The sequence below is a fragment of the Leuciscus leuciscus genome, assembly GCF_965113295.1.
Source record: "Leuciscus leuciscus genome assembly, chromosome: 2".
Lineage (NCBI taxonomy): Eukaryota > Metazoa > Chordata > Actinopteri > Cypriniformes > Leuciscidae > Leuciscus > Leuciscus leuciscus.
Window position 1 is genome coordinate 47,792,069 of NC_138726.1, and position 21,607 is coordinate 47,813,675.

Sequence of the window (21,607 nt, forward strand, 5' to 3'; positions counted from 1 at the left end):
GTTAGGCTTACTGTTTGTGTTTAAAAAAAAAGTCAGAGAGAGGCTGACTACATGGGGGAAAAAAATGCATTATTATTTTTAATGAGTTTGCAAACCAGTCTGAATGGCTTACAGGAGTAATTAGTCTGTATCAAGTCAGATGACTGACTCACTCAACTGCAGATTATGATATTTGACTTAAAATGAGTTAAAACTTGTGGCAAATTTGTGAGGTTAGTGAAACCTATATCTTTATATGACGTGTTATTTTAGTGTGTGTGTGTGTATACTGTATATATACAGTGGGGAGAACAAGTATTTGATACACTGCCGATTTTGCAGGTTTTCCCACTTACAAAGCATTTAGAAGTCTGTAATTTTTATCATAGGTACTCTTCAACTGTGAGTGACGGAATCTAAAACAAAAATCCCAAAAAATCACATTGTATGATTTTTAAGTAATTAATTTGCATTTTATTGCATGACATAAGTATTTGATATATCAGAAAAGCAGAATATTAATATTTGGTACAGAAACCTTTGTTTGCAATTACAGAGATCATACGTTTCCTGTAGTTCTTGACCAGGTTTGCACACACTGCAGCAGGGATTTTGGCCCACTCCTCCATACAGACCTTCTCCAGATCCTTCAGGTTTCGGGGCTGTCGCTGGGCAATACGGACTTTCAGCTCCCTCCAAAGATTTTCTATTGTGTTCAGGTCTGGAGACTGGCTAGGCCACTCCAGGACCTTGAGATGCTTCTTACGGAGCCACTCCTTAGTTGCCCTGGCTGTGTGTTTCGGGTCGTTGTCATGCTGGAAGACCCAGCCACGACCCATCTTCAATGCTCTTACTGAGGGAAGGAAGTTGTTGGCCGAGATCTCGCGATACATGGCCCCATCTATCCTCCCCTCAATACGGTGCAGTCGTCCTGTCCCCTTTTCAGAAAAGCATCCCCAAAGAATGATGTTTCCACCTCCATGCTTCACGGTTGGGATGGTGTTCTTGGGGTTGTACTCATCCTTCTTCTTCCTCCAAACACGGCGAGTGGAGTTTAGACCAAAAAGCTCTATTTTTGTCTCATCAGACCACATGACCTTCTCCCATTCCTCCTCTGGATCATCCAGATGGTCATTGCCAAACTTCAGACGGGCCTGGACATGCGCTGGCTTGAGCAGGGGGACCATGCGTGCGCTGCAGGATTTTAATCCATGACGGCGTAGTGTGTTACTAATGGTTTTCTTTGAGACTGTGGTCCCAGCGCTCTTCAGGTCATTGACCAGGTCCTGCCATGTAGTTCTGGGCTGATCCCTCACCTTCCTCATGATCATTGATGCCCCACGAGGTGAGATCTTGCATGGTGCCCCAGACCGAGGGAGATTGACCGTCATCTTGAACTTCTTCCATTTTCTAATAATTGCGCCAACAGTTGTTGCCTTCTCACCAAGCTGCTTGCCTATTGTCCTGTAGCCCATCCCAGCCTTGTGCAGGTCTACAATTGTATCCCTGATGTCCTTACACAGCTCTCTGGTCTTGGCCATTATGGAAAGGTTGGAGTCTGTTTGATTGAGTGTGTGGACAGGTGTCTTTTATACAGGTAACGAGTTCAAACTGGTGCAGTTAATACAGATAGTGAGTGGAGAACAGGAGGGCTTCTTAAAGAAAAACTAACAGGTCTGTGAGAGCCGGAATTCTTACTGGTTGGTAGGTGATCAAATACTTATGTCATGCAATAAAATGCAAATTAATTATTAAAAAATCATACAATGGGATTTTCCGTCTCTCACAGTTGAAGAGTACCTATGATAAAAATTACAGACCTCTACATGCTTTGTAAGTAGGAAAACCTGCAAAATCGGCAGTGTATCAAATACTTGTTCTACCCACTGTATATATGTGTCATTCTTTCTTTATAAAATAGTCTCTAATAATATTAATTTAAATTTACTTTTATTTTTATATTTATAGCTTTAATTTTCAGTTCAGTTAATGTTTTAGTAATATGTTATGTGCTTTTGTCATTTTTATTAGTTTACTTACTATTATTTAACATACAAAACAAACATACAGACATACATACATACATATACGTACTTTACTGTAAATACTTCCTTAATTGTTTTTGTATTGTATTGTATTGTATTGTATTGCACTGCTGAAGAATGCCTTAGCCTCACTCTAAGCATTTCAGCTGTACAAATTGTCACTGACATTCTGTACACATGAAAAAACAAACTTGAAACTAAACTGAAACTAAAACTAGTAATTTGAGTACTTCAAATTCAACTAATTTATTTCTTATTACGTTTATTTCTAATTTCTGTTAAAGTGTTTTAAGTTTTTCATCTAATATTTCAACATAAATATTATGACATCTTTATTTCAATTAAGGAAAGTGATTTATTTTATTTTTTTTACATTCTTGTCATTATCAGAAATTTATTTTAATAATTTGTATCTAATTTGAATTTGTATCGTATTTTGAAAAACACAAAATATGTTGGAAAAAAGTATTAGCTATTGTGTGGTCTAATCACCGATAATTTTGCCTTACGTCCACTTACCTTTCCTGCTAAACGACTGGATATAATACCATTACTCGCCACAAGACAGTCGGCTAATGTCGTCTTTCCTATGTGCAACACACATTTACAAACACAAAGTTTTAAGTTTGAGGTAAGATTTAAGGGAAACACTTAACCGTTAACAAAAACATAGATCTGACACACATCAGCATACTTTACACTCACCGTGATCTACATGAGCAAGAATACACAGATTTCTGATCTGTGACGTCTTCTTCTGCAGTGCAACTATCTTCTCCAAACTTGTGTGACCCATTTTTGACTTTCTATGAAGATGAAGTGCAGAACATGAAGATCACTATTACGGTAGTACAAATACATTAACAGCAACCCCAAAAACACTTAAGTCACTTCAAGCAAATGTTGTTCTCAGTACAGTAACCACAGATCTGATCCCTTTGTTTTATTCTATTAAAACATGTTTTAAACTGTTTAGATTTCCTGGAATAAAAGATGTTCTAGAGATAATGCTTCACCACTTTCATCAACTATTTTGAATTTATGTTGTTATAAATGGTTTGGACACAATATCACATTCTGAATAGTTAAAAATGATCTTAAAGACCTGACAGCAGCATCAGATAATTAATTTAGAATAGCATGTTAATTGGTTTAATCATTTCAAAACCAAAAAAAAAAAAAAAAAAAAAGTCTTAAATTTTCTGCCTGTATTTTTTTAAATGCTTCTTGGTTTGACTCTTATTTTTATTTTATTTTATCTACAGCAATTTTCAAGTGTGTCCAAATCATTTATCTATTGTATAAACAAAGGATGTGGGTTTAAAGTCGATCAATTGCCAAATGTCGTTCTTTAAAACCAAACTCGTGTGTGTGTTGGTGACAACTGGAAGATTTCAGCACATTATTTCTCAGATTCACTCATTCAGAGACTCATTTGACACAACCAGGTGCAACTTTTCAAAACTACGTCTATTCAAGACTGACTGACTGACAACACACAACAAACTGAACATTCATCGCAAAAATATATAACAACGAACACCAGTTAAAAATGCAACAGATATTCAACGGTACATTAACTAAATCAACTTATTGAATATATGAAATGACAACAGATACTCACATGTTTCCTCCAGTCCAGGAAGCACAAATGAGCTGTTCGTCGCACGCGTCATACGTCATACGTTACGCTGCGTCATCACCAGGACGCTGCAAACAGTAGTTGCCGGGGAACGGGACGCTCACACTTCAGCGTCAGGAAAGCAGCGAGTGGGTGAGTGAGGAAAAAAAGTCTTCCTTTTCCTCAATAACTCGACGAAAATGACACGGCTCTGTATCTGTAAGATGTGCAGTTGTGGGTAAGAGTATGCTTGTTTGTGTTTGTTTATTGGTTTGTGTCTGTAGTCATTTTTGAAGCCCGAGAACAGGTGTTTTGAATAATTGATACGTAACTTTAACGTCACATGGTAAGTTAGAAGGAATATCAAGTAATGGAACAAACTAATCTTGAATGACAGAAAAGTGCAAATACTTTAACATTTACATTATTATAGTGCAAATACTTTAACATTTACATTATTATATTACATTTTAATTAAATTTAAAAGTTATTATTTATTTTATTGTTTTCCTTTTTAAATCATTGCATAATTATTGGGAATTCGTGAAGAAAATATCAGGTAAAAGTGACTTAATTTAATTTAATCGTTTTCTTTTTGAAGCACTGTAAAATGCGTCTTGAATACATTGGCAGTGCAAAGAGAATAAAATGGAGGAAAAGTGTGTGTGTGTGTGTGTGTGTGTGTGTGTGTGTGTGTGTGTGTGTGTGTGTGTGTGTGTGTGTGTGTGTGTGTAGTATCAAGAGTTAGAGACCAAGTTTGTTGTATAGTTGCCCTGGACTACACAAACATGTTCAGTTAAAGTACTGCAGGTACTGAAAAGAATCTTGTGGTGAAAGACATTAATGAGTTTATGTCTTCTCAGAAGCATATCAATTGTTTTTAAACAAAGGCCCTCTGCCTAAAATGCTTCTCCATTACCTTCAGCCGTCACCGTTGCACACACCAGCCCACGGCACTTTACAAGAAAGGGAGTCAGACCAATGTGTTGTCAGAGTACTCAGAGAAGTATCCTGCCTATAAAGGTCACACTCCTTCCAAGAGCCTCAAGCCCCAACTGCAGTATAAAGCTCATCAGGACACGATGGACGGAACAACGACCTTCAGGTAACGTTACATTCGGGGACTGAAATAATAATTACTCGAGTCACTGGGGAGTACTTAAACAAGTTGCATTAAAAATGAACTTACAGTAAGATATTTACATTGTCAATTAGTTTAATTTTTCTACCGTTTTCTCAGGATGGACTATATCCCATATCCGGTCACACGTCGCCCTGGGAGGCAGCAGGCCGAGTACAAGCCCAAGCCTGGAGAGATTGACTTAGGAACTACCTATAATCAAGACTTCTACCCATATGAAGTGCAACCATTTGTTCCTTCACGCCCTAAAGCGAGAGCACATCCCATGAATGCACAACCGGTCACCATACCCACCTATACAGGTAATGACACTTTAGGTCAGTTAGGTCATGTGATGCTTTCTGAGCATACAGTTTCAGAATACATACTGAACAAATGGAGCATTTATGAAGCAAACTCATCTATCTGCTGTTAAATCAACTATATTTAAAAGTAAATCTATTGATGTAGCAGACACTTTTATAAAGAGCAACTTATAAGGAACATGACAAACAATTTACCAACCCTTCCTTTCAAAAGATTGCAGTCAGTAAGATTTAATTTAGCTTATTAATTTATAATAATGATACTTTTATTCAGCTGTGATGTATTAAATTAATCATAAGTGACAGTAAAGACATTTATGTTACAAAATATTTCAAATAAATGCTATTCTTTTGAACTTTCTATTCATAAAAGAATCCTGAAAAATCAGTTTCCACAAAAATATGAAGCATCACAACGGTTTTCAACACTGATAATAAGAAGCGCCAAATCAGCATATTAGAATGATTTCTGAAGGATCATGTGACTTATAAAAAATAAAATAAAAATCTTACTGGCCCCAAGCTTTTGAATGGTACTGTATCATAAAAAGCCAAAAATATTTGCAGTACACAGTACAGTAAAAGCTAGACTAGTACACAAGTGAAATGCAGAAAAATTATTATAATATTTTAATAATATAGTTATTATAATAAAGGCCCATTCACACCAAGAACGATAACTATAAAGATTACAATATTGTTCTGTTTATTCTAAACGCATACTTGTCTGTCACTTTAAAGGCTCAAGCTCATTACAGCAGGATGGATTCTGATTGGCTGTCAATGTTTTTATCGTTCATCAGCTAGATTCCAACGATATTGTTTCTCTGTGCCATTATCGTAACAGTTGTAGTCTGCTATTCTTTAATATTGAGAACGATTTTTACAACTTTATCGTTATGTTTATAGTAACTTTTGTATGATGTTTTTAAAGAGGATTTTCGCCCGTGGGAGATCAGCAGACGGGAATTAACTAAGCCTGACACAACGTATCAGCCTCCTACTACAAAGTTTGGGAATTCCACCACATTCCAGGATGACTTCGTCCACCGAGGCCTTGCGCCACGCGAGAGCTTCAAGCCCTCAAACAAAGCCAAGCTATCCGATGCTCCTTTTGAAAACCTGACCAGCAACAAGCTTTCATATGTACCACACGCTCTAGAAGCCCGTTACGTTAAACCGCCAGAAGAGTACAAACCCAGCAATGGTCCTTTCCAGGACCTCACTACCCACCGACAGGACTTCCTAGGCCTGCCGGGTCAGCTGTCCAAAAGCTGCAAGCCCGAGCCGCTCAAAGTGACCTCCAGCAAGCCCTTCCAAAGCAGCACAGAATTCCGGGACCATTTCCAGCAGTGGCCCGTCTCCCTCCGGCAGGTGCAGAAATCGGTGGAGTACACCAGTCCCACGACACACATGGACCTGACAACCACCTCGCAAACCGACTACATCAAGCACCAAATCCAACCCTTCCTTTCCGCCAAACCTTTCTCTCTTCCCACTAAGTCTTCCAGGCCCTTCCAGGGCAACACCACCATGAAGGACGACTTCCAGCCGTGGGTGGCGCAACGTCAAGCCGTGATCCGGAAGCCAGAGGAAATCCAGCGAGCTAGTGGGAAAATGGAAGATATGACAACCTTCAGGGCCCATTTTGTCCAGCATGAAGCCCGGCCTAGTCTCAGCTTCAAGCCCCCAAATGCACCACTGCGGACTGATGCTCCCCTACAGAACGAGACCATGTACCGCACGGAGTTCACGCCCAAGAGGATCAGCATGTGTCCAGCCAGTTTCGAGTCACCACCGGGGTTTGTTTTCGATAATTGCGATGATCAAGGACACCGTTTCTTCCGCAAGATGTCGTCCGCTGATAGGATCGAGACTCCGAAGGAAATGGTCTTGACTGCTTAAGAAAGTCATCATGTTATTTCTATAAAAGATGACATAAACTAGAATACAATATGATCTCCTTAAATTACTGTAATCCTATGGGGAATCGTAATGAATTACGATTTAAAGGGTCAATGGGTCAAACTACTTTTCAGAAAACACTGAATATGGATATTTTACAATTTTAGCTAGTTTTTGATTTTCAATAGGATGAAACCGCTGTATAACTATGTAGGATATGAAACATGCAGTGCAAGTACTAAAAAATGTCAATCTATATAAATCAGTTTTTGACATAAAATCAACAATATTCATACTCCACGTTTTACTATACAAATTTTTTTTTATTAATACTTTTATTTAGCAAGGTCACATTAAATTGATCAAAAGTGACAGCAAAGACATTTATAATGTTACAAAAGATTTCTACTTCAAATAAATGTGGTTCTTCTATTTATCAAAGAAAAAAATCAGTTTTCACAAAAAATATTATGCAGCACAGCTGTTTTCAACATTGAACATATATATATATATTTTTTTTGCAGAATATCAGTATATTAGAATGGTTTCTGAAGGAGCATGTGACACTGAAGACTAGAGTAATGATGCTGAAAATAGAAATCCATTATTTAAACTAATAATATTTCACAATATTACTGTTTTACTGTATTTTTGATCAAATAAATGCAGCCTTTTGAATGAAAGCGTAGCTAACCACATAAAGCACAATTTAAACATTACACATTTGATTGTATTACCCACAATATAGAATAAAAAGGGAACAATAATTATGAAGATATATAAAGTGATTGGTAAAACTGTATTTTATTGTATTTGTATCACATAGACTGTTTGCTATATTGACGTGAATAGTACCAAAACTAGCGCTTCCTCAATGGAGTCATGTAACGATGCTTTCTCCACATAGCAATAAGATGCAATGGATTAAATTCATGGATAAATTCAGTGAGTGGCTTATGTACAACATTTGTTGATGTAATTAAAATACATGCATAAAGGCCAGTAGGAAACCATTATATTAGAGATATGGAAAATCCACTGCAGGTGCTATAAGTACGTAGGTCTGTGTTGCGTTTAATCTTAAATATGGATAATATAGACAAACTAAACCAAGATGTAAGAAAATAAAATCCAAACTTTCTACACTCAATGTACAATATTGCACTTAAAAACACATTATATACAAGACACATTTTACAATGTAACACTTTGTTTGAACACAAAACGTACATCTAAAAGACGGCTGGAGAAATGTGACTTATGGCACATGCCATTTCAATCAGTCAGCGGGTTTTCTGTCATACATTCTACGCCCATATTAACACATTTTCTAATAATAAAGTCAACATGAAAACAAATTGAACCCTTTTTACTTTCTTAAAACATGCTACTGTAATCCAATACAAAATGTACTGTTCACAATTCAAAATAGCAATATATCAAAATAGCAATAATAACTTGCTCCCCCTCTACAACAATTTTCTGAACGTGAACTGGAACGTGCACAAAGGATTGTGGGTGATTTAAGGACGTGAAGGATAAACTTGATGCATCCTTTATAATGAGCTGAATGAAGGACGCGAAACGAAGGCTGCCTTCCCAAGGATCCTTCAAATTGTGACGGCACTTTGACGGCTGATCTGATGATATGCAGCCTTACTAGGGGGTGCATCCTTCCATTTGAGAAGCACTCCACAAAATCCTTTTTACTTCTTTAATGTCGCCCCTCTGACCACCTGACTCTATTCAGCATAGAGTCCTAATGGATAAATAAAATGGGTTGCGACAGCATTTCATGTTGACTTTAAGGTAGGGCTCTGAATTTTTTTTGTTGTTTTTTTGGGATAATGTCTCTCTTAATACTTCAAGCTGTGTACAACTGATATTATTAGTATCAGTGCATTATGTACACTCAAGATGCTTTTATTTTAATTTCCTTCACATAGGTGAATGGTCCGATAATATTGTCCTCCCATATCCACAAGAAAAAATGCATGTCTCTTAAATTAATACACATACAATATCACTTTCAGGGCAAGATAAAATGAAATCTGTAAAGAGAGCCGGTGGAGAGACAAGTCTCAAATCTCAAGTGATTTTCTCTTTGGACTTCTGATGATTGTGGGAAAGCATCCAGTGAAATGTTGACCAGAAAACACTCGTCTGCCACCAGTAGACATCTTTTAGTCCATACACTCCAGGTGTCCAAGGGTTTGCACGATTTTAAACAATACGAGAGACAATCAGTGCGGTGACTGAAAAGGGCGTCTGCCTCTGGTGCTCACTAGGTGGCGCTAGTGTCCTGTGAGCAGGTCTGGCAGCAGCGTTGCCGGTACAGATCCACAGGGCAAAGCTTGAGACGTTTCACCACAGGACAGTAGTGGGTTCTGTCCGTACACTCACCTAGAGAAGTACACACAAAACAAAGGTTATTTAAATGACAACTTGATAAATGATACTTTTCAAAAGCACAATTCACCACATGAATCAGCAAATAATGCAAATGTAAACATTAAAAGGTTAGACTAACCTAGACAAATAAACAGAAAACAGAAGTTATTTAAACTAAATCATTTGTAAATAACATTTTAATACATTTTTCACTATGAATGAAATAACTAGTTAACAGAAACTAATGTAACCATGAAAAGTTCTCAACATGCAGTCATTCTTGTTAATAGTTTAGGGTCAAATTCTCACTATTAACTAGTTGCTAAATTAGCTTGCATTTTACCAGGATGTTGGCTGTGTATTAGTACGTATAAAGCACATATTACTGCCTTATTCTGCATGACCATAATCTACATCCCTTATTCCTACCCATTACCTAAACTAACTATTAATAAGCAGTTTATTGAGGCAAAAGTCATTCTTAATACTACGAATTGGACCCTAAACTAAAGTGTGACAGAGAGTCTTTTGTATGATTTTATTATTAATTAATAGTAATAATAGTATATTATTTTTGTTAATTATTATTAATAAAAATATTAATAACTATTACTATTTTAATATATTTTCATTAAGGTGAAATATTTGAAGAATTTTTATTTACTGTACACCCTACAGAGAGAAACAGTTTCCTACAATACAAAATAAAATAAAATAAAATAAAATAAAATTGACAGTTCAGGTCTAAGATGCTCATTGATGGTCAATACATTGTTCAGTTGTGCTAAACTACACACTACAGCTGTGAAACACTTGTTTGTCTTGCTTCATCCATAAACTGCTTAGACTAGTATTTAAAGTTAGTCATCTATATCTAAATTTTTTAAGTCAGTTACGTAAAGGGGTATTTTGGTATGTAATTACTCCTTGGTTAGCTGCTAGTTGGTCAAGCTAGTTTTTAAGACAGTCTTAACACAGAGGCTAAGTTTTTGTAACTGGCCCCTGATCTTGGATCAAAATATCGCAAAGATTATTGTAATGAATTTTTGGACTTTGTGCTTCATTGACGTCTATACACATGGAAACGTAGGAGACCAGAAATGCAAATTTATGCACCTTAACATTTCCATCAAGAGGTGCATACATTTTTGGTCAAGATCTTGTACTGACAATGCAAGAGTCAAGCTCTCTGTAAAGTCTCCTCCAGCACATCCCAAAGACTTTCAATGAAATTAAGATCTGGACTCAGAGGTGCCAGTTGCATGAAAAGATTCTTCATGCTTCCTTTTAACCATTCTTTCACAATTTGAGCCTGACGAATCTTGACATTGTCATCCTGTAATATGGCCATGATGTGTGTGTCCTACATGATTGTTTAAGAAATGAAAAGCTACACACTCCATCAATTAGGGTTAGAAGAACTGTTGCCACACATATAACATGCTGGAAACATAATAATCACTGCAGTAATGATCTAATCATAGACTCTTAAACATTTGCCTATTTAAATCCAAACAGTGACTTTTTATTGTTTAATAAAAAGAGCGTGATATGATCATGTTCGCTGCGGTGTCTGAAGCAACATTGCAGGCTCAAAGTGTAGTGTGACTGCAGCTTCACACTCCAAATACAATATAAGTTCATTTATTGGTGTTATTTTATTAAATATTTCTGCACCCAGAAACAAGTTAGGTGACACAAAAAATGTTTCATTAAGTTTCGGCACAGAAGAGTGAAGGAGAAAAAGCAGATGTTTGGACAGACAGGATTCCTGAAGGAGCTTAAAAGAAAACCCCACGAACAAAAGCGAGTTCTCTCGGGACGTTGTGTTAACTTATAAATAACAGGCAAATAGCAGCTCTTCAAGAGTGACGGATCAAGCCAATATATTTCGCCCTCAGGTCGGTAATATTTTCCCTTATAAAACATGAGCGCTCTAATGGTGTCGAACAAGGGCAAACATCTTTCGAACTGTACTGACACTCAGCCTGGTTTATAACAAGGAGTTTCAGAGCTAAAACTAAGAGACCTACTGCCACAGGAAGTGATGTTGCAGTGTTGCCAGGTAACAGGCCGCCGTTGCCAGGCGCAGTGCTGGTCGGGGAGAGTTTTTCTGTTCTGCCGATGGACACACTCCACTCGACGGGACTGGAAGCCGCTGCCGCACGCCACGGTGCACGTCCTCCACGGTAACACCTTCCAGTGCACGTCACACATCTCGGAGGAGCAGTTCCTCACGGATGACGGCCTGAGAGGTGTTTGGGAATCAGATCATGCATTATAAAAGAGCTTTGCATGTGAGAATAAGTGATGCTGAATATTCCACAACGAGTCTGGCACCTTTCTTTTGGGTCACATGTTTTGGAGGTGGAGTTGCTGAAGTGTCTGCATGACACCGTTCTGCTCTGTGTGGCCACCGCAGGCCCCAGACAACGGCCCGTGCACTGTTGAACACATCACGTGACATATATATATATATATATATTTGACATATATTCGTGACATATAAAATTGTAAATGCAAAGAGGAGAGAGTTTAACAAATGCTACATAAAACTGATCATAGGTATTTGACGAATGACATGATTTTTTTTATGATTGCATAAGAGAGTATATTTGGTAACACTTTAAAATAAGTTCTCATTTGTTAACATTAGTTAATGTAATAACTAACATGAACTAACCATGAGCAATACATTTGTTACAGTATTTATTAATCTTTGTTAATGTTAGTTAGTAAAACAGTCGTTCATTGTTTGTTCATATTAGTTCACAGTGAATTAACTGATGATAACAAATACAACTTTTGATTTTAATAATGTATTAGTAATGTTAAAATTAACATTATTAACATAAACATTAATTTATTGAAAATTGTTACCGTATATTTGTCTTATAATATTTTTAGAATATATAATACATTTGTATTATAATGTATTAAATATATTTATTAAAAATAATATTTTAAGTGGGTTTTTTTTATTCTGTAACTGGCCAGTATTTTTAATCATTAGTTTAATAAAAAATAAAAAAAGACTTATTGCAAATATCTTTAAGTTATTCAATATTATTTCAATATTGACCAAATTTACTTACCTAATACTTCACAATCAAGTCACCCCCCCCCCCCCCCCCCCCCCCCAAAAAAAAAGTTGTACCTTAATTATTTTCCTCATTGAATATTATCTTTCACTCAGAAATATTTCAAATTACAGAAGTAATACATTTCAATATTACAAATGTATTTAAAAACAAAACAAATATTTCTCTCAATTAATATAAGTTCATTCAAGTTGAATAATTTATAACAAAAATTATTGTTTAAAAGTTTATGAAAAAGTATAGCATGATCACACTGCAATAAAATGTTCCAAAATATTTCAAATAAATTCTGTTCTCTTGAACTCTCTATTCATCAGAGATTCCTGAAAATTCAAATTAACCATAGTTTTGATCAAATAAAAGCAGCCTTGGCTAGCAGAATAGACTTCTTTCAAAAACATAAAAGAAATAGCAATGAGTCCACAGAATATAAAATATTTGTGCATAATGGTTATCATCAATTTCAATATTTAGAAAATCTGCTGTACTGGTTACTGGCTAATGATTTCAAAATGGCCAGATATCAAACTATTAGTTATACACTATTTTAGACACTGTTCCACATTAGAGCGGTTAGGATGAATATAAAAGTGCCAGTAAACGTACCTTCCCCCAGGGTCCGGTGAGCCACTCCACACAGGCTTGAGAGGTGCACTCTTCCCTGTCTTCAGGCCGAGGAGATCCTTCACACGCCGTCCGGGACAGAACCCTCGTGCTCCCTGATGCCTCCACCTGCTGACAGGACACCCGCCTCTCTCGGAAGCCCCGCCCACAGGAACTGGAGCATTTCGACCACACTGTTGACACCCAACTGACGCATACAGAAAGAACATTGTTCAAAGTCAGGGGAGCTTCAAAATTATAAAAAAAATCAGAAGTGTTTACTTTTTAAATGATGTTAAAATACTCCACAATCAGCTAGCAATTTTCTACATTAAATACCTAGATTCTTCTACATTTTTTGAAATATGCAGTATACAATAAAGCACACTGAGTAACACTTTATTGTTGTCCTTGTTACACATGTAGTTACTATAGTAATTACTATAAACCGTGCATAATTACATCCAACTAACCCTATAAAACAAACCCTAATCCTATTGAAAGAATGTGTAGTTTATTATTTTTACTCAGTACTTACATTTATAATTACACTTAAAATAAAGTGTAACTGCACAATGTATAAAATGCCACAATGCAATGCACTCAACTTGACCTTCCGTTTCCAGTGTGATTGATGAGCCAAAATTATATAAATGTTTATTATATATAACGTTTTTTGATCAGATCACCAAAAAATATATTTCAGTGATCATAACTCTTCGCTATTCACTGAATAAACATGCAACGTTATGAGGTCATGTGACAGCAATGTAGCATAATCCTGTTTGACATTACTTTTGCATAATGCAATTCATTCTGTTTCACATAATATATATAAAAAACATAGGTAGTACACAGTAAAACGGTTAATAATATAATGACACATGCAAGTATATGATCATTTATAAAGCCAGAATATCAATTTTGACAACATAGTTTTAATAATTTAAAAAATACAGTGTTTTTTAGATTTTCTGAAAAGTTGCAGTTTCGGTCATACAAGGTTTCCGATTCTTTTACCTATGTCACAAATATTATGTAAATCCAGCCCTGTCCAACTGAACAAGAACAGTTCAGAAAGTCAGAATAGCTACAAAACTGGTAAAATTTTAATTACAAAGTGCGATTTTGTCATTATAATTCCATTTGGAAACTACACACTTCATCTGTAATCAACTTTGTAGACAGAAAATACACTACAAATGTTTTTTGTTTTTTATTATTACAGGACATGATTTATCCTCACACCATAGATCCACCTGCAGCATCCAATCTTATACTTGACATTTATCTAGCTGCATATTACCAATTCTCTCTGCACTCACACAGTTAAACGCACACTAACAAACCTCAAACTTCTAGCTAACTTTGGATATGTGCCATTCCAAACCGAGAAGAATATATATCGCATTCCTAACTGGCGATACGTACGGCTGGATATTTTTGGTTCTTGAAAAAGCACAGGTTGTGCCCGAGTCACTGGGGAGCTCGGAGCCTCTGCGGGGCATTTGGGGTTGTGTTAGAGCGAGAGAAGCAGTAACAAAGACACGCTTTGTGAGAGGATCTCCCGCTGATGGCTCTGAACTGACGCTAAGCGCTTTTACAGAGCCATATGATTCATGCGCTGAGCCCAGACGCATGGCAATAATCAGATGATGTTTTTGGCATGGACGTATAGAAGTCGGAGAGCGTTTGTATGCACTATCTATCCTGTGTTCTCCGTGAAACCCTCAATCAATCAGCTCACGATATGAAACGTGGACTATGCTAATGAGTCAGGCTCGGAATATTTTCTCTGCGGAAAAAAACTCCTGCTGGCTTTTATACCAAAGAGTGAGAGTGTGTGCTAATAATATTTAGTTGACAAAATGATTTGTTTAAAGTCAAAATTGACTTTTTTACTTTTTTAAATCATCATTTTATTTTTATTATAATTTTATTTATATTTTGAATTAGCTTTTATTTTTATATTTATTAATAGACAAATTTCGTTTAAGTTTAGTAAAAAAATTTCAACTAATATTTCCGCTTTACTTCAATTAACAGAAATGTTTTTTATATATATATATATATATAGTTAACGATAATAACGCTGTCTTAAATATGTCCCTGGTCTTATTGTTCAAATATGTTTCAAAATGTTTCATGAAAACATTCAAAATAAGGGTTTTGAATTTTTTGCACGATTTAACCAAATCTATTATGGCAGTTCCTATTAAAATTAAATGTGAAAATGAATGAAAAGTGTTGATTGTGACATTTAGATCTGCTCAGATTGCATCAATTTATTTGTAAGTTTTTTTAACCAATCTTTTTTTAACCAATAACCAATCACATGTGTTTCTGTTGAACTTAAGAATGCAATGGCCAATCAAGAACACTTTAGTCATAAGGAATGTTTTGCTAACTTTCTGTATATAATTTATTCCCTGTTTGAATAACTGTTTTTGTTTTTAATGCTACTAAAATTAACAATGTGATATTTCTTGAGTTAAAAGAGTGTAAACACGACGTGCGAGCCCACGCTAGTAATGCTAGCGGGCTAAAGCTAGTAGCGGATGTTCGGAAAGTTGGATACAAGTACCCATATCAAAGCAATCAGATTGTTTCCGATATAGAATATTAATTTCATTTAAAGAGATACTTCACCTCTGGAAAGATGAATATGTATTTAAAATAGGTCATTTATGTAGAAGAAATGTGAAATAATTTTTGAATTTGGAGCTTTCTAGACTGAGAAAAGCCAGAAAATGTATTTTTGGCTTATGTGGATGAAAGACAACAACTCCCAGAATGCACTTGCTTCGCTGCCCTATGAGGCCACTCCCAAGCCACGCCTACCGGTTAGAGAGTGCAGTTGAAAACAACAAGGCTAGGCTACTAGTGAGTCTCCGTGACGAGTTTTCCCGGGATTTCGAGATCGCCCAAAATGTCCGGGATTTGGCTTTTGCGTTCTACAGTCGCCATTCATTATGTTTACTGTGGCGAGCAGGACGAGGCTGAGGGGCGCGGAAGAACGGCGCGAGGCCGGTGGCGTGAATACTGAGACGCACCGGTCTCCTATCTCTCACGGAGGAGCGGGAATTTTCTTAGCAATGTTAAAACCCACATCGACCGATCACTTGTTTAGCATTCATGTAAACACTACATTCAGATTCACCAATCGGAATGAATTCAGTTAGACTGAAACAAAAGGTGTGCATGTAAACAATGAATGGCGACTGCAGAAAGCAAAAGCCAAATCCCGGACATTTTGGACGATCTCGACGGCCGGACATGTCCGGGAAAAAGAGGATGGTAACCCCTAATACTCAGCTTTCTCCACAGAACAAGAGCCTGTTAGCTTAGCTTCCAAAGAAAGACGGCTGATACTATGTGTCCATTCTGTGAGTGAGATCCCACCCTCTATGGGTGGGTTGAAAACATGCGGGACAGCCCCTCCTACTGGCTGTAGTCTTTAGCCTCTGGCCAAAAAATCCTCCGATGATGCAAAATGACGATTTTTGCGTCATCGGAGGATTTTTTCCAGACAAAAAATACATAAATCTCTCATCTCAGGGGGATATGAGGGTAGAAAGCACGGTAATTCGAAAATACTACAGGTTTTCTACTAATACAAAGCTTAATGCTAAATCCTGAAGTATCCCTTTAATAAAAGTAATTTAATTTTTTAAGGTAATTATAAAAATTGCCTTTACACACACACACAAAAATAGTCCCTAGAAATCAATCCGAGGGGGCAAATATTGGAAAAGTTCATTTCTAACCCTGGTGATAAAATAATTTTCACAATACTTTTTATTCTAAATGTTCTGATTTCACTGCATTGTGTCGAAATGGTTAAAAAAAAATCCACATGGATTTCTCTTGCCAGACCAGTGCACTTACAAAAAGAAGCTCTTTTACACTTGACAACTGATATCTGCTCTTCTCCAGCCCCATTGGACTCATGGAGTTTGATTCATGTGCTCCGTTGAGCATCTGCACAGCCCCTGAAAATACTGATGCTGGGAAGGGAATGATAGATGGGCTGTTTGATGGAGAGAGGCACTTTGGCTGGGAATCAGAGGACCGGGGTGCTGCTCGCAGTCAAATGTATCACAGCTCACAAGATTGTGAAGGGTTCTGCTCTCTTTATATTGAAGTCTATGGAGAGATCCATCAGCAGACACTCATTTATCAAAGACTGTCACTGTGTCTGACTTCTAAATCGCTAACGTTCAGAGAACTGGGGTAATTATACAGTAGGTTTGATAGCACAGCCATATACAGTTTTTATGGCTTTGTTTACATTGCACCCAATCTTTATTTCTTTTTACAGTGTAATTTTCCCAGTTGTTTAGTAAGTAATGAATCCATTTGTTCAGACAGTGGGGTAATTATCCAGTTTATTTACATTGATGTAGTTATTTTGGTCTTTAAACCAACGAATCAAACCCATAAATGAGTATAACAAAATACACACAACTCAAAGAATCAGTAAATCCACTTTTAAAATCAGTAAAACTACAACAAGGTCTAATTTGTTAAATTTCCACAATTTTCATACAATTTATGAAGTAGACATCCTATTCAGAAGTAGTATGGGAAGTTTGGCAGATTTTGATATGAATTCAACCTCTAATAAACAGATAAAAATAACACGTATGTTCGTTACGTATGTAAAGATATTTGAAATGAACAAAGACATTTGCTTTACTGTTTTCCATCCTCTCTTTCTACCACAAGGACCATTTGGAGTTCCTAAAGGCACACTCTCTCTTTACCTCCTCTTTTATTTCTCTCTCTCTCTCTCTCTCTCTCTCTCTCTCTCTCTCTCTCTCTCTCTCTCGTAACATTTTACATACCGTATATGCTGGGTACAATTAATGGTATAAGTTTTTATCATCTCATACATCTATTTTGTAACTATTTTAAGTGTAACCATAACCATATTTTGTCATTAAACCTTTTCAATTACAAAGGATGTGCTAACTAGTTTTGATTTGGTATTGACTTTGAATTGCTACCTATTGCAATACTATATAGTAACTCTCTAAAGCAACACTCTCCCACATATTAAGCTATTGTAACTGCTTATTTTTGTCGTTGGTATAAGTAGCAGTGGGTGGTGATAGACAAGAAATGTACAGTTTTCTACCATCTTGCTAATAATGTTTCTTTAGTCATTCGGCAGTCTTGCAGCTTGAACCCCTGCAGGAAATCCACTTTTTACACTGCCACATCACAAATGGTGAATCTATTATTATTTTCTTTATATTTAAAACATTTTCAGACCATTTTTTCACAAAAAAAAATATTAATGGATGTTATATATTAACTCTTGGCATGAAAATATTCTTGTTGCAAAGTGATAAATTACGGCTCCTCTGTAATTTATTTTGAAAATCAGTCACAAAATATGAAAACTAGAGATTGTAAGCTTTCAAATGATATATAGTTTAAAATTAGTTTAGGTTTAGTAAAGGATATTACTGTTTTAAATATGTAATGGCTGCGGGCCCACCGGTGGGCCAGTGACACTTAAGGGGTTTTAAAGTTGGGGCAAGTCGTTTTTGAAATATGCTGTTTGGAAGTTAGTCGGACTGACATAACAACAAACGTGTAGCCAATCAGCAGTAGGTGTATGTCGGTGGAGGTTTGAGAACGATCATGAGGGAGATTTGAAGAAAGACTGTGGAAATAGAGATGAGACAAAATACAAAAGAGAAAAGCTCAAAAGAAATCACTGGAAAATAAAGGGTTATGTCTGGGCAAGAGCTTTAGGACCTGTGTTAATATTAGAAACGCTGTCCAGCGCAGGAGAGAGCTGAGTGGGAGGGCCTGAAAACACACGCGGATGTTGCTTTGATTCGCTCCACACATGAGTAACCCTGGGTTTGAGTGTCATGTGTGTCTGGAGCTGCTGTGCTGTTGGCAACTAACAACCAACTCTTGTTTGTTAACCCTCTGGGGACCAAAAACGCGCCCACGCGTTTTGCTCGTTTTTTTTTTTAGCAATGAAAAATAAACACAAAATGCTCTGTTAATTTTGATCTTTCATTTTCGTGTAATACATCAATCGATCCTGTTCAGTTTCTATTTTTTTTCTGTATACTCACAATACAAATAAAGTGTTTTGCTTTTTGACAAATAAAGAAAAACTAACATGATGCTATTTCTGCCTTCTCTCTGTCAGTAAACTCCCATTTGAAACGCGTTCGAAAATTATCTATAACTCCGCGAAAATTCAGTCAAACAGGCAAACAGACCCACGGGCATAAAGCTTGAGATCGCAGCTTTTAAATGAAGTAATTTATATAAAAAACAAATATTATCAGCTTCTGTAATCTGTATAAAAAGAGAGCGACTCCAGTCGAGCTCATTACGAGCCATTCAAAAGTAATGTGACCACGCCCCGGAGAGCGCGTGCTATTCAAACGCAAATTCTGAGAACCATTTCAGTCTGTGAAACGCCCCCACATCAGCTGTAAACAAAGAGGCATAATATAGCCTACCTTATGGAGAAAATTTTCCGTGCTGATATGAGGAGCAGATCCCGCTGAGGAGTGAGGTAGGCTAAGTTATCCTTTCTCAAGTGTTAATGTGGAATAACGTTATGGAATAACGTTGTAGGCTTATGTAAACAAAAAGATGAATCGCGTTTCTATAATATGAATCGCGCGTCTATTTGTAAAGAGTGTTTAGCCTAAATATGAATCGCGCGTCTGTGTGTGAAAGAATAAACTGCTTTTACAGTTACAGTTACTGCGTTACAGTCAGGCGAAGTATGAAAGACAACATTTTGTTGACTAGATTTGGGTACAGTTTTTACTGTAGAATATACTGTCACATCAAATAAGCTTTTCTGAATATAAAATACTATTTTGTCAAAAATAAAGTCATAGACTAAGATGTTCCAATGTTGGCTATATTCAAACTAATGAATACATATGATAAAATGTAGGCCTATAATCTTTTTTTTTTTTTTTTTACAAAGAAAGAGTACTTTTTTGCAGAAATATTGCTGAAATTGTAATTATTGTTGTAATTGTAACCTTTTTAATAAAATAGCAAAACATATTTACAAGATAGATGTAAGCAAAATCTTAAATGGTCAATATAAGTCTTCTTCAAAATATATATTTTGTCTTTGCATTGTGGCTCAGTCAGTGTCACACCTGAATGAATGGCTAATTATGCAGAGTCATTATGCAGAGTGGGTGGGACTAAGGTGTAAACTACTCCTCCCCCTCGCATATTGGCTTTCCAAGCAAAACCTGTTTTACACCATTTAAATCAATGTATTTTTTTTTGTGAACGATAAAGCAAGACTATTTTCACATAATTTTGAAGCTAGAACTGAAAGGGACAACATCCATTAGTCAAAAGTCTTGTGGGCACATATTTTGTATGAGTTTTGTGGTCTTATTTCAGCAACTTTCATTTTTATTTTTTTAAATAACCACGCATAAACATTATTCTCTTAAAAATACAAACATCTACATACATGTTGCTCGCATATTATGGTAGGCCTGTTTGTGCTATATAGAGTGAATTTACACCTTTGCCATTAACATGTTTATAAATAACTGAAAAAAGCACAAATGTCAGAGCATGTCAGAACATCTCAAGGGCCCCAAAAACAGCTTGGTCCCCAGAGGGTTAATACTATTGTGTACTGTACATTCATTTTTTTGTTCATCATCTGCGCTTTATTTTTCGTGAAGCATTATTTTGTTGCGCTTCTTCTATGATCAAACATCCTCTCTTGGGCCAGCTAGTGAAAGTCGCCTTGGCGACTGCTAGAGAATGTGTTTTTTAGCGTCATTGTGTTCGAGACCGACTCGGAGCAAGGCTGTTAGGATTGGAGTGTGAGTTTTGGAGGCAGAGCAATGAAGAAGGGGTGTGTTTGTTTGGGTTTATTTAAAATATCAACATTGGCTAACAGCATATTTCAAAAACGGCTTACCCCACCTTTAAAATAGCTTGAATGTAACTCTACACCCTTGCCTCATTTAGTATACGCGGTTCTATGAATATGCAAATTAGCCCCGCCTCCACACTCACACCAGCTCGAGGGATCCACTCGTTGATGATCACATGTTGACGTGATTGGTTACAAGGCAGTTTGTGACGTCAGAAACACTAGCGGTTTCAAACCGTGTTTTTGAGACTCTCTTTGGTTCACTGCAGTTTTAAGGAGAAAATACTCAGCAATGGTGTTGACTTATGAATTTACACAAGGTTTATCTTAAAGCATATTAAAAACCCCACATAGACATATAAACAACATTAAAAGCTTGATTTTCACCACAGGTTAAAAATGACCTATTATGCCCTTTTGTAAAGTCTTGATTTTGTTTTTAGGGTCTACTAGAATAGGTTTTCATGCTTTAATATTTAAAAAACACCATATTTTGCACATATTTTACATTGTTGCAGCACCTCTCTTCCCAGTCTGTCAGTATCGCTCTGTTTAGTTTCGGTCTATAAAGCCCCTCCTTCTGAACATCACAATGTGCTCTGATTGGTCA

The 21,607-nt window shown here is 36.5% G+C and overlaps 3 protein-coding genes across 4 annotated transcripts in view; 1 reads left to right on the plus strand and 2 right to left on the minus strand.

The window, feature by feature from the left end:
• Positions 1-3,722, minus strand: part of efl1 (elongation factor like GTPase 1) — a 98,358-nt gene extending 94,636 nt beyond the window's left edge. For both annotated transcript variants that reach the window (XM_082154219.1, XM_082154218.1), the window contains exons 1-3: positions 3,649-3,722; positions 2,730-2,830; positions 2,544-2,611 (exon numbers count right to left, since the gene is read on the minus strand). In XM_082154219.1, the coding sequence (XP_082010345.1) occupies positions 2,544-2,611; positions 2,730-2,830; positions 3,649-3,707 (228 nt within the window). In that variant the 5' untranslated portion in view covers positions 3,708-3,722. The remainder of the gene's footprint in view (positions 1-2,543; positions 2,612-2,729; positions 2,831-3,648) is intronic.
• Positions 3,723-3,752: 30 nt separating this feature from the next.
• On the plus strand, positions 3,753-7,940 carry saxo2 (stabilizer of axonemal microtubules 2). Its single transcript, XM_082154716.1, has 4 exons — positions 3,753-3,883; positions 4,571-4,750; positions 4,886-5,088; positions 6,026-7,940. The coding sequence occupies exons 1-4, from the start codon at positions 3,846-3,848 to the stop codon at positions 6,994-6,996; spliced, it is 1,392 nt and encodes a 463-aa protein (XP_082010842.1). The 5' UTR covers positions 3,753-3,845; the 3' UTR covers positions 6,997-7,940.
• adamtsl3 (ADAMTS-like 3) overlaps positions 7,782-21,607 on the minus strand; it is a 191,692-nt gene continuing 177,866 nt past the window's right edge. Inside the window, exons 28-31 of the mRNA XM_082154169.1 lie at positions 13,095-13,299; positions 11,728-11,831; positions 11,421-11,635; positions 7,782-9,399 (exon numbers count right to left, since the gene is read on the minus strand). Coding sequence (XP_082010295.1) covers positions 9,281-9,399; positions 11,421-11,635; positions 11,728-11,831; positions 13,095-13,299 — 643 coding nt within the window. The 3' untranslated portion in view covers positions 7,782-9,280. The remainder of the gene's footprint in view (positions 9,400-11,420; positions 11,636-11,727; positions 11,832-13,094; positions 13,300-21,607) is intronic.

Excerpts from the sequence above, each read along its gene's own strand:
- saxo2 (XM_082154716.1), top strand. The coding sequence starts at position 3,846 with ATGACACGGCTCTGTATCTGTAAGATGTGCAGTTGTGG. Across the intron at positions 3,884-4,570 it reads TGTAAGATGTGCAGTTGTGG|CCGTCACCGTTGCACACACC; the intron begins GTAAGAGTATGC and ends CATTACCTTCAG. Across the intron at positions 5,089-6,025 it reads CACCATACCCACCTATACAG|AGGATTTTCGCCCGTGGGAG; the intron begins GTAATGACACTT and ends ATGTTTTTAAAG.